Source organism: Squalius cephalus (assembly GCF_949319135.1).
Source record: "Squalius cephalus genome assembly, chromosome: 8".
Classification (NCBI taxonomy): domain Eukaryota; kingdom Metazoa; phylum Chordata; class Actinopteri; order Cypriniformes; family Leuciscidae; genus Squalius; species Squalius cephalus.
This window is the reverse complement of record NC_137129.1, coordinates 39,426,719-39,443,093: the sequence shown is the minus strand read 5'-3', so window position 1 is coordinate 39,443,093 and position 16,375 is coordinate 39,426,719. Positions and strand designations below refer to the sequence as shown.

General features: G+C 36.1%; 1 protein-coding gene across 1 annotated transcript in view; it reads right to left on the bottom strand.

The window, feature by feature from the left end:
- bop1 (BOP1 ribosomal biogenesis factor) overlaps nt 1-16,175 on the bottom strand; it is a 78,503-nt gene extending 62,328 nt beyond the window's left edge. Inside the window, exons 1-3 of the mRNA XM_079879716.1 lie at nt 16,035-16,175; nt 15,265-15,528; nt 2,258-2,410 (exon numbers count right to left, since the gene is read on the bottom strand). Coding sequence (XP_079735842.1) covers nt 2,258-2,410; nt 15,265-15,528; nt 16,035-16,112 — 495 coding nt within the window. The 5' untranslated portion in view covers nt 16,113-16,175. The remainder of the gene's footprint in view (nt 1-2,257; nt 2,411-15,264; nt 15,529-16,034) is intronic.
- Between the last annotated feature and the right edge of the window lie 200 nt (nt 16,176-16,375).

The window sequence follows — 16,375 nt, the reverse complement described above, 5'->3', positions numbered from 1 at the left end:
TATTTCACACAGTGTGCTCACAAAGACTCCAAAATCCCCTAAAGTAGTCAAATTATACATTTGTTATGCATCCAAATAAAAGTCAAAAGAGTTGAAAGTCAAATGGCCATCTGGAAACAAATGATAGGAGGACAGCATGCAAAGGACACATCGCAACAGATGCAGGTGCACCAACAACACCTGGACACACTGGTGATATCCAGACTCGCTGAACTGGAAAATGCAATTTATTAATGGAAATAAGAGTTGAGCGCAAACACTCTTCCATGGATTTTCCGTCACCTGAAAGGGATTGTGGTCCAACAGTCTGAGAGCACTAGTGAAAATGCTTCAGTTTTGCATTCTTTTCTATTTGAATACAACATCTTTGTTGATTGCAATTGATGTTATAAGTCGCAAAACAATTTGAGTGAAAAGTTGCATTGAAACATCTAAAAACCCGATGATCATGTACGATGTGAGAGGATCCAAAGAGCATCTTATGCTTCAATAATGCAGAATCTTAAATATTTCTCCTTTAAAATAGGAATGCACAGTTATGAAAATTTTGCCCGATACCAATAATTCTTTAAAGGGGGGGTGAAATGCTCATTTTCACTCAATCTCCTGTTAATCTTGAGTACCTATAGAGTAATATTGCATCCTTCATATCTCCAAAAAGTCTTTTGTTTTATTATATTAATCAAAGAAAGATAGGGTGTACCGAGTCTTTCCGGAAAAAAACGAGCGGCTGGGGGCGGGCCGTGTGGGCGAAGCTTAGCTGTGCTAACGCACCGAGCTAGTGACAACACACAGAGACATTATTTGTTCAACAGTTACTCACCGTCCGGTTCCAACGCACGACCGCGAACCTTTATCATTGCGACTGCTCGATCCTTAAGCATTAGACGATCTGGGCTTTGTTTATAAAACAATCATCGTCGAAATGCAGGGAACAAACAGTCTAACAGTTACACAACTCCGTTTATGCTCAGGAAAACAAACTCCATCCACTGGTGCCTTAACGCCGGGTTCTTTGGGAATCTGTGCAGGGTTGTCTTGCCCTGGCAACCAAAAACACACTTCTTTGGTGACATTGACTTCCCAAAAGCCGGGCAGGGCGCTTTGATGGCGAACTGCTTTCACTCTCTTGCTCTAGTCTGCGAGTGCGCGCGCGGCCGCGATCTTACCGGAGAAGTGCCCTTAGGACCCATATAAGGAAATTCCGCCCTATCTTACGTAAGACAGAGCCATACTCGAAAAAAACTTTCCGAAACTTGTGACAAACCGGAAGGAGTATTTTTGGAACAAAAATACTCCTTCAAACGTACAACTTAGTTTTTGAAACTTTGTCCATGTTTAGCATGGGAATCCAACTCTTTACCAGTGTAAAAAACTCAGTATGCATGAAATAGCATTTCACCCCCCCTTTAAATTTGAAAGCTGATAACCGATATATTGGCCGATAAATCTAAATCCAAATTTGTATATAATTTAAGAACCTGATTCCAAAAACAAAAGTCTCAAAGCCATGTCCCAAACACTCAATTATAATGACGTTCTCATTATAATATTATGTAGTCTATATGACGGACTTGCGCTGCACATGTTGCCTTTGAATGTATTTTCCTTTTTAAAGTGATTCCAATCATATTTCAAGCAATTCAAAAATATCATGTTGAACAGTGCGCATCTGAAGTGTCTCAGCTGAAGGAATTAATAACTTATTCATTGGCTTTAATATATCGGTCAAATGTTCTTATTGTGCCGATAACGAAAACATTAAAAATGTACATATATCGGCCGATACCGATATGGTGGCTGATATATTGTGCATCCCTACTTTAAAATATATTAAAATATATATATAAAAAATAAATCAAAAACTGTTTATTTCCATGCCAAGAAGAATAACAAAAAAAGTTTCAATACACCCACTTTTCAACAAAAAAGTGTTTCCCACAAACCCATAGTTTTCCCATAGTTCCCACAAAAATTATATTATTATTACTAATTATCTCTTGCAAACAGTGTAAAAACATTCAGAATATTGGTTTCATTTTAAATTTAAATGGCTGTAATGGCCAATATCACAGCACCAAAGCTTTAACTTTGTTATTTTAGTATAAAATGCATTTACCATGGTACATTTTTATAGGGCAGTGTTTTCTATAGATCACAGAAAGCTATGGAAAAATAGCTATCAAACCAAATCAGAAAGAGTTTTTTTTGGATGATTGTTCTTGTCCTGGGCTGCAGATGACAGACAGATTCTTACCTCCTCATCGGACGTGTCGTGCTCGTACTCGTCCACCTGTGAGGAAACCTTGAGGCCGCTGTCTCTGTCGGACACAACACGCTCTTCTCCACTCTCCTTCCCAGCGGCTTTCTTCTTCTTCTTCTTCTTTTCCTTTAAATTTTGGCCAGAACTCTGTAGAAAAAATTAAACCACGTTAGTTGTTACCGAAACCTTAGCTTATGTACTCAAATACGAACAATTGTTTTCTATAAACAGGACTATAAATAAAATACTTAATTTATACATGTTTTCTATAAAATTGACTTTAAAAACTAAGTATATAAAAGAAAATCCCATATTTTGTTCACCCCAGTCAAGTTTTTTTTCTTCCCCATACTAACTAAAGTAAATTCACATTTGTAATGTGAAAAATGTGAAAACTATTTTATTGACCATTTTAATCTGACAAAATCTAATGATCAAGATGAAAATCATTACTTTAATCAATAACTGTTAACTGTATCTTACTGATATTAATATATTTATACACTAAATGGTAGTATTTGTTGTACTCTCTTTACTTTAGGCAGATTTTAAATTTAAAAAATGGTATTACACTAATTTACATGTAAATATTACTGATCAAGAATCAAGAAAAATTTGCACTAAAAACAAGAAAAAATGTAATTATTAAAAACAAAAAACAAACAGAAAAAAAGTACTAGGTCTGTAACTAGTAGCAGTGCAAAGAAACACTATTTTATAGTGTCCCTGTAACACATCTTACATGTACTTACTATGGTATTTACATTAACATTTATGCATTTAGCAGACGCTTTTATCCAAAGCGACTTACATTTCAAGGTACACATTTACATTATGAGTTCTTGCTTTCCCTGGGAATTGAACCCATGACCTTGGCGTTGCAAGCGCCAACGCTCTACTGTTTAAGCTAACCCTAAACCAAACCCTAACTCTAACCTAAATTATATAGAAAGTACATGTTTTTATGTGCATATTTACGCTGTACTCGTGTAACTAACTAATGTAACATACTGTAACAAGCACTAGTTATTGGCAAAGCAATGGTGTGCAACTAGTATGTGCAGCGCATTGTGCTTAATCATTAAAAACAAATGCAAAAATTGTGCAAAAACGTTTTTAAAACACTCATTTCATGCTGTTGTAGAAAAACACACTTCAGTACAGCATTTCCCAAAGACCCTGTTTTTTACGGCAGCATGACAGTCTACATGCTTCAGATATGCGGTTTATTTCAGTTCGCGCACAAACTTCCTGTGGGTGATTTACACGTGTGCCGTTGAAAAGCAGTCACCAGAACCTCACATCCTGGCCGAGACGCCGGGACATCGGGATGAAAGCTCCCAGTACCGCATGTTATTTACCACAGCCCATCAGTCACGAGAAGGCCAAACGGACTGAACATCTCCTAACAGGGTCGAGAGGAAGAGCAGCTTTGAGCCGCCGCGTCTCCCTCGAGCCCGAGATGGGGCAGGTGAGCAACCTGTGCTGATTTACGGCTCCTTAACGTCCCGCTATCTCTTGGACTGCAGAGCTAAGTGAAACACTTCCTCCCTGAAGCCCAGTTAAATCCACATCAAGACGCTCGAGCCCTGCGTTCCTGAATGCCTCGTGCAGCCCGGGGGACGGCCCATTTTTCCGCTAGCCCTGAAGATCTAAAAACAAGCTGAAACAGAGTTTAGGAGAGGAAGAGTTGGGGGAATGACACCGGTTGTTCTGAGTCATTAAACCGCAGGCCAAATCAGGACGTGACCTGTTAGGATAAGCAGCCATATCGAAAATTCACAGTGAATTTGCTGCCAATTCAAAATTGTGAATATCATGAGGACTTCTGTTTCATTGTGCCAGTTGATTCTTCCTTGCATTGAGTATAAAAGCATTAAAACAGATGTTTTCTCTGATTTTAACAAACACCACTGAAGTTTGTTCACAAATCAATTCAAACCATGAACTAATTCAGAGACTCACATGCACCCCCTGAAAGTGATCATGGAAGTAATTTTGCAATAAATTTGAGTGTTTCAGTAAGAATACTGTATATGCATGTACAAATGAGTTTATGACTATGCTTTGTTATATAGATGTATAAATGAAAATGATTCAATCTTATTCTTCCCTGTGTTCATGCAATGAAAAACACTCAAAACATACACTCAAAAGTTTTCATGTATTCTTTTTTCATATACCATTCAAAAGTTTGGGGTCAGTAATAATATATATATTTCGTTAATAATATATCGTTTCCAACTGTATTCTTTGCCAAGTACCAACGCAAGTTTTGTTTTGTAAATCGTCAGACATGATTTTTACCACTTCATTAAGTTTTTCTTTGTAGAAAGCCTTTCTTTAAAGCGATTTTCGTTTTGTACAAATTGTATCTTAATTTTAATAAATGTTTCATCAACCAATTGCATGTATTTAATAAATAAAAAGCAAATGACAATATAATAACCGTGACATGGAGGCGCCGGTGCGCCGCGTTCACTTGCATTGCATTGTGAACTAGAGCGCATCTCATCGTAAATGAATGAAATTCAGCGTAGCAATGGTGTGCAACTAGTATGTGCAGCGCATTGTGCTTAATCATTAAAAACAAATGCAAAAATTGGCCTATGCCTCATGCATTAGCATTAAATATCTTTGCTGCATCCTTTCTAGAACAGACAAGGGCTTTCTTGCGGCTCGCATCAGCAGAGCATTGCATCGTCCATAGACCGCAAAACAATCGGCGGATGGCGGGCGGGTGCGGCTTTGAAATTTGGTCAAAAAACGTTGATGCGGATGATGAGTTTTGTGATGCGGTTGCGGATTAAATAATACCCCATCCGCGTATCTCTATCGATAACAACATTGAACACTACACAAATATTAATTTTATTTTTTTTAATTTAGGCGATCAAATAGCTAATCAGTGTCTGCTCGTTTATTCAAACTAAATTGTCCTATAACAGACGAACGTCGCATTAAATCAGGGATACATCGATACAAAAATTGTCCGATAACCAATAATTCTTTATATTTGAAAGCCCATAAGCGATATATTGGCCATTTGGCTGATAAATCTAAATCCAAATGTGTATAATTTTTGAGAGCCTGATAACAAAAACAAAAGTCTCATCATTATAATGTTCTCATTATAGTTGTATGTAGCCTACAGATTTTGCACTGCACATGTTGCACTGAACTGTATTTTCCTTTTTGAAGTGATTCCAATCATATTTCAAGCAAATTCATTATTTATCGGCTATAATATAATCATCCGATGCCGATATGGTGGCCGATATATCATGCATTCCTAAAATTAAATTGATGAAATTTTGCAGTAAAGACATATATAATGATTTCCATTTCAAATAAATGCTGATCTTTTGAACTTTCTACTCATCAAAGAATCCTGAATAAAAATATATCACGGTTTCCACAAAAATATGAAGCAGCAGCACAACTGTTTTCATCACTGATTAATAATAATATATGTTTCTTGAGCAGCAAATCATCATATTAGAATGATTTCTGAAGGATCATGTGACACTGAAGACTGGAGTAATGATGCTGAAAATTCAGCTTTTCATCACAGGAATAAAACGACATTTTACAATATATTTACATAGAAAACAGTTGTTTTAAATTGTAATACTATTTCACAATTTTACTGTTTTTACTGTATTTTTGATCAAATAAATGCAGCCTTGGTGAGCAGAAGAGACTTCTTTCAAAAACGCAACTCTTACAACGTTAGTGTTTATTTTCATATATATATATATATATATTTACTGGGTAATATAACATTTAAATTAAACTATCCAATAGTCTTGCATGTGCACATTTAGTTATTAATTTAGTAAAATATTTTGAAAACGTGCGTTAACAAGATTTTACTTTTTTAAATTCTGAATCTAATTAGCAATAGTTGAAATAAGTAAAAAATAAGTAAAACATACAATTAAAAAAAGTCGTCTTTTCAGGCCCTTTCGTAACAATCACAGGAAGAGATAAAGCTGAAAATGATCAAAAATATAACATTATTTAGCTATACATCACCCAGGCACATTTTGCCAAACATGTACAGGGATCCTTCACACGTGAAATGAACACACTAGTTACTTACTGCAAGAGTCCGGTAATAAAAGAAGGATGTGGGGGCAGAGAAATCAGCTTTTGACAGATGATTTGACCAGATGATGTTCGAGTAGAGCTCACGGTGTGGATTCAGATTAAAAACAAGCTCTTCAGGACGTCTGGCGGCCCGTGGCCTAACGCCAGAGCAACCGCAAAACCCATGTGGGCTGAAGATGTTGCAGACCAAAAGCATGACGACGAGCGCTCGAGACTCCAAAGTTACAAAAAACCGAACACACTCTTACACACACACAAACTATATTACATTATATATTAAAAGAAATGAATACTTATTTCATTATATTTCATCTTATATATACTTTTAGTTGCTTTTATTCAGCTAGGAAGGACACATTAAATTGATCAAAAGTGACAGCAAATTTCTATATAGTTTTGTTCTATTCAGTACAAAAGATTTCTGTATAAAAAATCCTTGGGAAAAAAAGTATCAGGGTTTCAACAAAAAATATGAACTGTTCTTAACATTGAGAATCAAAAATATTTCTCAAGTCATCATATTAGACTGATTTCTGAAGGATCATGAGTCATTGAAGACGACGAGTAATGATGCTGAAAATTGATCACAGGAATAAATTACATTTTAATATATATTCAGATAGAAAACCATTATATAAAATTGTAATATGTCACAATATTTCTGGTTTACTGTATTTTTGATCAAAAAATAAAGTCATATTATAATATTTAGGCTATACATATATAATAGTTTACAACGGTTGTGTTAAAGCAATATATTAACCAACATAAATATATATATTTGACTGGATTCTACAATATTTGTGCATTATTACAATTATTAAAATATATTGCTTAAGCAACGTATTGTAATATTATTCCAATGAATGCATGAATCAGACAAAGAAACGAACACACTGACAGGCTTTTGGACCGCATCTCGCATCCGTTTCGAACCTGCACGCACACATTCAGTGTGTGTAACGCCGCACACCAACGTTTGCACAATAACGTGTTTTTAATGTGTGTTGGCGGACTGTCCCGGGTTCCGCTCCGAAGGCCTCGAGTCGCTCATTATTTCGTTTGCTTCCTCTGAACTGTGGTTGAGTTATAGAGTGAGTGAGTTACGGATGGAACAATCCGACGCCACTCATCAACATTCGCGCTGATACTTAATTAAGACCGTGGCTACTCAATTAAAGTGTCCCGTCTGGCCCGTCACGTGTGTCAGCGATGGAAGCGGACCAGCCGTGTCTGCAACGCGTGCTGTGTGTGGGCGTGCGTTAGAGAAAGAGCGAGTTTGATGGTAAGATGAGCCCCTCTGGTCTTTCCCTCCCCGTCCCGATGCGAGCGTGAATCAGACACACGGCTGCAGGAAATCTCGCAGGAATCGTAACGTCTCCGGCAGCCGCGTTAACTTCTGCCTGGTGTGCATCAGTCAGAGTCTTGATCCATCTCTCAGAAGACCCTCAACAAAAGAGCGCAGGGAAAAAAACACAAGCTGGGGGAGCGGATTAAAAAGTTGAGACAGGAACAATACGTCCCACGGCCTCCGCTGCAACGCCAGACAGAGATTTCAAAGCTGCGAATTTGATCGTGTCCCGCGGTAATGTCAGACACATCCGCTGGTGCGCAACACTTTGGCTCTGAAGCTCACACTGCTGATCCTGACGAATGAGAGCAGGAAGAAATGCTGCTCACATGTGAAGAGGCCTAATATACACCAGTGATGGACCATAAGACCAGCATCATCAGCAAGGGCTGTTAAGCATGAACACTTGGCCACCTTTACAGATGCATTAGCTCTTTCTGGGCCTGCACTAACAGTCTTGCCAATGGACACTGAATAATGTTTGTAAATCATTTTAGAAAGTTAGTTTTGGCACAAGACGTATAAGAGCTGTTGGCTCGCGTGGGTTTAGGTTCGGGTCTCACTTTCCCATCAACATTGATTGCTCTATAAAAATAGTGATTATTCTATAAAAATAAAGGGGAAAAGCCCAATAAATAAATAATAAATACAATTTTACATATACTTGATATACACACATATGTTCTAATATGCTGATTTGGTTCTCAAGAAACATTTATTTTATTATTAATGTTAAGCACAGTTGTGCTGCTTAATACTTGAGGAAAGTGTTTTTTCCAGGATTCTTTGATTAATAGAAAGTCAAAAGAACTGAATTCATTATAAATTAGAGGTGGGCATAGATTAATTTTTTTAATCTAGATTAATCTAGATTAATTTTGAAATTAATCTAGATTAATCTAGATTAAAATGGCTCATTTGAATTCTGCCGAAGGCATTCAGAATATGTGTGCTACCCAAATAATGACTAAAAAGTAAGTCTTTGAGAACGGGTTTCTCAAGCCAGGTGGCGCATTAGACCAGGGGCTCATCTCCTGTTTCCAAAATGCATCACAAACTGCTTGAGAAAGCTGTTCTACTCATAGACTGTAAAAGGTTACTACTGTACTGTTACCGTCCGTAGGCAACATTAGGTAGGCCTATGTTATTATCAACTACTATAGGCTATCAATTAGGGATGGGCGATATGGCCTAAAATCCATATTGTGATATACATTGCAGCCTCTTGCGATAACGATATTATAATAAAACCATTTCAGAACAGGTTACACAGACCCTGCTAAACAATTGCTAAATGTAATTTTTTATTTTTTTTTTTATTTTTTGAAAGGGTGTATGTAGTTCTGAGAACATATATTGTGCAAAACTGTAAGTATACAACATAATTTTGCCGATAAATAAAATGTAAGTACACTAGCTGCAGAGACTTAAGTAGGTCTAATGTTTATTATGGCTTGGAGCTTATGAAACCCCAAATTTAAAATTAGAATATTGTCTAACTGATGTCTTTTCAGTTAAAAAGAAACACAACAACGATTCTTAAAATCGGGCGCTTTTAATAAAAAGAGATTATGTGCTACACCACTCACTAAGATATATTGGGAATAATACGCGCGCGCTGGTATTCAGTGATATGTTTCGTTTTGAATTTGAGGTGGTAGCTGCTAGAACGGATTAGTCGTGTGTTAACTTACCGAACTGTTACCCCACACAGTCTACGTTGGACGGCTTAAATCCGAACCAAGTCCAAATAATGGATGTTGCACGGATCTTTTACACCAGCTTTCACTTTCAGCCGTGTTTACTTAAGATGACGATGAATATGATGCGTTGTAGCCGGGTGTTCCTCGCGGCCGCGGGTAGATTGCGTCATCATAGCTTGTGTAGCTTGAGCCAGCTCCCAACCCAACTTGGAGAATAGATTAACGGCGATATTTTTTTTATCGCGCGATAAGAGTCTCGCGTTAACGCAGCGCGTTAACGCCGATAACGGCCCACCACTATTATAAATATAACTTTTCTTGAAAATTCATTTCTTATTCATTTCAAAAATGTCTTTACTGTCTTTATCACTTTAATGTGCCTTTGATAAATTAAAGTTTTTTTTATTGTTTTTTAAATCTTACACACCCCAAGCAGCTAAAACTGTTTTCAACATTGATGATAATAAGAAATTATCTTAGAATGATTTCTGAAGGATCATGTGACTGAAGACTGAAGTAATGATGTGAAAAATTCAGCTTTGCATCACAGGAATAAACTATATTTAAAAATATATTACAACAGAAACCAGTTCATTTAAACTGTAATAATATTTCACAGTATTACTGTTTTTACTGTATTTTTGATCAAATAAATGCAGCCTTGGTGAGATTAAGAGACTACTTTCAAAAACATTAATGTTTCCAAACTTTAGACCAGTAGTGTACAAGTACAGGGTGGGCCATTTATATGGATACACCGTAATAACATGGGAATGGTTGGTGATATTAAAGTCCTGTTTGTGGACTTCTAAATGGCCACCATGGTCACCACCCATCTTGAGGAGTTTGCCCCCTCACATATACTAATGTGCCACAAACAGGACTTTAATATCACCAACCATTCCCATGTTATTACGGTGTATCCATATAAATGGCCCACCCTGTATAATATATAATATTCATATATATATATATATAGTGTAAAAACACTGATATTGATATCTGATACAAGTTCTGCATTGGTCAGTATGTGATATGGCAGGGCCGATGGCTGATAAATTGCGGATACACATAATACTATGGTAAACGAGATACTGGAAAAAAAAACCCACTGAATTTAAAACAACAACAATAACATACTAACAACATGAACACCACTTAACATTTACTCAATATAACCTATTCATAAAAAACTAAGGTAACACTATTTTACAGTGTCCTTGTTACATATGTTACATGTACTTACCATAGTAAATACAGTAAATTATGCATAATTACATGCAATTAACCCTCAACCAAATCCTAATCCTACCCTTACCCTATAGTAAGTACATGTTGTTAATTATTATTACTCAGTACTTAAATGTATAATTACATTGTAACAATGACACCTTAAAATAAAGTGTGACCAAAACTAATCGTGTTCTTCTAATACAATGGCTGAAGGAGTGAAGGCAAATTTAAAACACTCTCTCTTCTGACTGCTGTAATCAATCTCCCAAACTAAAATGTAAGACAGAACATACAGTCGACAAGGTTGCTGGTAGATTTGTAACTGACATTTCTTTTTTTAACTTTGTAGTTTCTGAGCTTTGTAACCGTAACAAAACATGATCTAGAACACATGTCCTTTAACTGACGATGCACACCAGCAATGTTTTAACGTTTTGAGACGCTGATTTCACAAAAACGTGTTATTTATAATGCATAGCATGAAACTCGAGTTCTCTAGGGGAGTGATGTCATCGTGATTGACAGCTGTTGAGTTCACCAGCGGACTGAGGCAGCATTTTCACTGCTACAGATAAATATTGACTTTCTTCTGTGCCAGACACCTGCCATTTACCAAGATCACATGTTTCTCTGTCCATGACTCCAGATCAATGCACACCGAATGACAGTTTGACAATCTACGTCCTTCTCTTCGTCCACTGATGCAGAAGCACAGGTTGGTGAAGAGCTGGCATTCACACTATCAGTGATGCAGCATTAGGGGGCGCTAGAGAGTGAGGATCAGAGGTGGAACTGAAAGATATACAGCAGCCCAAAAATATTTGGACAATTAAAAATGTTTCAATGTCATTGCATTAGAAAATAAAGCATCAAATCAAGTGTCAGTATCTGAGCTCAAAAGCAGCAAGATCTTTTCTCAAAGCTGACTTCGCTTTTCTTTATCTCACGTCCGACATCTACAGAGTTGCACAATACATTCTTCTTAATTTTCACAACACTATGTTTTATCAAATCCAAAAAAAAGTTATTTTATAAAATAATTTACGTTTTTAGAAATGTCTTCTGTGAGCACTTGACTTAGATAAATAAAACAACTAATTAACTAACTAAATAAATTAATCAATCTCTATATGCTTGAACTATTTTTTTTTATTATTATTTTATTATCCTTCATTGTCTAGCCTGTAGACCAGAAAATTGACAAAACAATTTTTTAAATAACCCAAAATAGCTTAAAAAAAAAAAAAAAATTCATTTCGGATTTTAATTTGTTTCCTCAGTCTTGGAAACCCAGAATAGTGGATTTGAAGGTGATTTCATGACCTGGAAAAGTCTTGGAAAATGGTATAATGGATATGATATTTTTAAAAATATTTTATAAGACAGTAATAGCTATTTCTGCATAATAAAAGCATCCTTTAATCACAGAAAACTGGAAATGATATGTAAATTGATGGGTCATTAAAAATGTGAACCTTGAAATACATTCAGTATTTCAATGTAAATGAATTCATAATTACTTCGCTGTAATAACAGCTGCTTTTCAGAAGCAAAAAATAACAGCTAGAAATATCTTGGTTTACATTGAGGGCTTTGAATATTGTCATGGACAAAGAAGGCCTCGACGTCAAACAAAAATTCAGAACCAAAGTTCTAGACGATGTTTGAAATGTTGTATTTTTAGCACTTCTCGTGTTCTCGCCTCCTTATAATTAATTGCTTTTTAAATATTTAGATAAAAGCATCTGCTAAATGAATAAATGCAAATATTAGCGTGTTTTTAAGCAAGCTGCTTTGATATCGCGTTACACAATGCAATGACATGCAGACATTTGTCTGACTGAAGTGTCCAAATATTCTTTGGAGTCGCTGCACTATATTCCACAACACTGTCTGGAAATGTGACACTCCATATGACAGAAAGTCAGCTGAATGCAATACATTTGGCAATAACAAATACAGTTCTAATGGAAATCCCATCTGTATAAGAGCTGCAAACGCAGTAAAGCACAGAAAACTAGAGGTTCCTAGACTGTCATGCCACACCATGTCTGATCGAAACAGATCATGCAACTAACGCCTACAGTCACCATAATATTCCTCTGTTTTCTGCACTGAACTCTTTAATGTTTTTGGGATCCACATGTAAATCTGACAGACTCTGGATCCCTGTCTGAGTTTCTAGAACTCCACTGATAAACTAACATGATAAATATAAAAGTATTTAAAGCAATAGTTCTCCCAAAAATGAAAATGATCTGGTAGCACTTTATTTTACAGTCATGTTCCCCATGTACATACTGTGTACTTTATAGTTATTACAATAACTGGGTAATATCTAGGTACTAACCCTGAACCTAGACCTAAACCTATGTAGTTACTTTATATTACCCAGTACTTTCTTATGCAAGTAAACTGCAAGTCCACAAGTGCAAGTACTGTAAAATAAAGTGCAGCCAATAATTTTCATTTTTTGGGGAACTATTCCTTTAAAACTGGTAACAAGTATATATATATTAGGGCTGTCAAACGATTAATCGCATCCAAAATAAAAGTTTGTGTTTACATAATATATGTGTGTGTATGGAGTATAATTATTTTCTATATATAAATACACACACATGCATATATATTTAAGAAAAATGTGTTATTTATATATAAAATATTTATATATAATATAAATTATATATATAATATAAATATATATAAACAGTATATACATGCAAATATTTCTTAAATATATACATGCATGTATGTGTATTTATATATAGAAAATAATTATACACCGTACACACATATATTATGTAAAAACAAACTTTTATTTTGGATTAATCGCGATTAATCGTTTGACAGCCCTAATATATATATATATGGACTGAAATCAAATAAAACCAAAAGGCCTACATCAGTCATACATCAGTCATACATCACTCTTACGACCACACGTCTCGTGACAAGCTTGACGGCATGGAAATGAGAATGTGATGTGTTGTAACATAACCGTCGCACTGAAAAACTTTTGCTGAGAGCTCAGTTAGAATATTTTAAACTTACATGTGAAAAGGACGCAAAAGGCGAGCCCGAGGATATCACACAGGCAATCTGCAACTGCAGAAGAAGGTGATGGTGCCGGTGAGGGAGGACCCGTTCACACCGGCTATTAAGATGTGTTTTGGTCGATCGGATCACAAGTGGACGATGCTAAAGACAGCTGTAAACGGGGTCTAAAACGCTTTGAGCTTGTCCACTTTCGACCGCTTCCAAAGGTTGTCGAAAACTCATTCGACTGGATTGCTTTCGTAGTGTCATGTGATCGAATGTGTTCAAACAGCCACAAAAGACGTGAACATTATGGGAAGAGCTCTAGCCAGACGAGATTTAAATTTTGTCGGCTGGAGACCCAAGTTTGGTTTGAAGACGAAAAACATACCAAGCACAATGTTCTTCCACCATTCCTGATTTCTAACACACTCTCACTGCATTCGGCTGGTCTTCAGCTGTCAGAGCAGAAACGAAAACTGATGCTCTCCGTATGTTTTTCCGTCATCTCTGGTTGCGTTCATATGTAAATTGCGTGAGTTTATTTTGTCCATTGTATTGAAAGATCTGAAGAAACCCATATATTTACCCGCCTATAGACAGAACAGGACAGATTGTTGAAAGTGGACAAAAGAGGCGGATTAAACACCAGGAGTAAACGGGAAAGTGTCTCCCTCGTCTACTTGTGATCCGATCGACCAAAACGCATCTTAATTCCAGGTGTAAACAAGGCCTGAGTCTCAAAACACAAATCTTTACAGACATTGTCTGCTGGCATAAGGTATTTATTCATCGCACTTTAACAAGTAATCTGAACGGCCCAGTTCATGTGCAATATTTAGTGTTAAACAAATTGTTGTTTGTTATGTTAGTGTTTGAAATTAATCTGCTTTGTTTATCATTGTCTGATTGTGTGGACCTATTATAGGCTGCTATTAGCTATATATTATTATTATAAAATAACAAGAATATTAACAATGTTATTGTGTTGTCGTACGATTATTATTAGGCCTATCGTCAATGTTTTATGTTAATGTAATATGCAAAGAAAATGAAATGTGGAAGAACTACGATGCTGTTTTCAGCATGTTCAAACAACTGTTCAAGAAAGGATGCTGTTTTGTGAATATAGGTTTATCACATTGCAATTCAATATTGACGTGGGCTGTAGTTTTGTAGTCTGTTTTTAAAACGTTTACAGTGAGGAGTATCCTAATCCTTATTTTATGAGCGTGTTGGCGATGTGCCGAATATATGCTGTGATGTTAACGTGAAACTTGGGTGGGAAATTTGATAATAATAATAATAACAATAATTTAATACATTATGGGAAAACGAGACAAATATTTTCTTGATATCTCGACTGTTGTCTATCAGCACAATATTGTGCATGAAGACGATCATAGACTTTAAAAGGGAAAACGCATAATATCTTGCTTTTGGTGTTTAGTTGAGTTTAGGGTGGATTTCAGCTCTTTAAAGGCAACAGAGATGCAACTTTAAATTGCAGGGCACCAGAAAAAACACATTTTCCATGTCAACATGCTGCTTCATAATATTACCTGAGGTTTGGTCACATCTTTGGCAGACAGCCGATCGTCTCCATCACCGCTGGCGGCTTTATCTTCCCCGACATCAGAGCTCTTTTCTTCATCACCGTCCTCCTCTTCCTCATCATCATCCTCCTCATCTTCATCATCACTGTCACTGCCTGATTCTTCAAGCCCGGAGAAGACGCTCTCTTCACTGTCTGACAGATCAGCCTGATCTTCATCACCATCATCTAGATGAACATCTTTCCCGCCATCCTTATCAAAGATGGGCAGCTGAGAAAAAAACATATAAAAGTTTCAGTGTAAGTATGAAAGTATCAGCAGACCATCACAAATGCAAACTCATTACTGCATAACCCTACACAAATATACCTAATTTTACTTTTGTAATGAAAATCATACATGGATCAAAAAGGTTTTCAATGACATGAGAAATATATATTCAGTCATGTGCTTCCAAACTTATAATAATATACTACTGTTATATCATATAACATAAAACATTACACCGTAGGCAGAAAGTATAAGCAGTAAACAGGGTAGACAAACTACAAGAGAAAGCGTTAAACGTATTCCGTGAAGTGTCTATATGTAGGCCTAGTCATTATTAAATGTATTATTATTGCAAATTGTATTATTATTCTCTATCTATTTCAGTCAGAACGCTGCAATTTAACCTCGCGCTACATAAACACGCGTGTTATCATATAACGCGTTATATACAACTACTGTCTGACTGCTTTAAAACAACACTATATCAATATAACATCAAATCATACCTGGTCGTCTTCATTCTCCTCTATATTTCTTTTTTTATTCTTTAATTTAGTCATGGTGCCGCTGTGAGTTGGACGCATGTTAAAACTGCGACCATGTGGGTTTGAATCAGTGACGTCAAAGGTCAAACCATGACGCGTTTGTTTTATTTCTCATTCCTTTTATATAAAACGTTTTAAAATATCATTAGTTTTGTATTTCCTTACAACTGGTCGTTTTTTTAAAATAGAATGCTTTCGATTTGATTGCGTTTAATTAAAACCGTGTCTGAGACAAAAGGTTAAAGTTCACCGTTGAACACGTGCACATTTAAAACCTTTAATTTGTCAAATTAATTATTTTT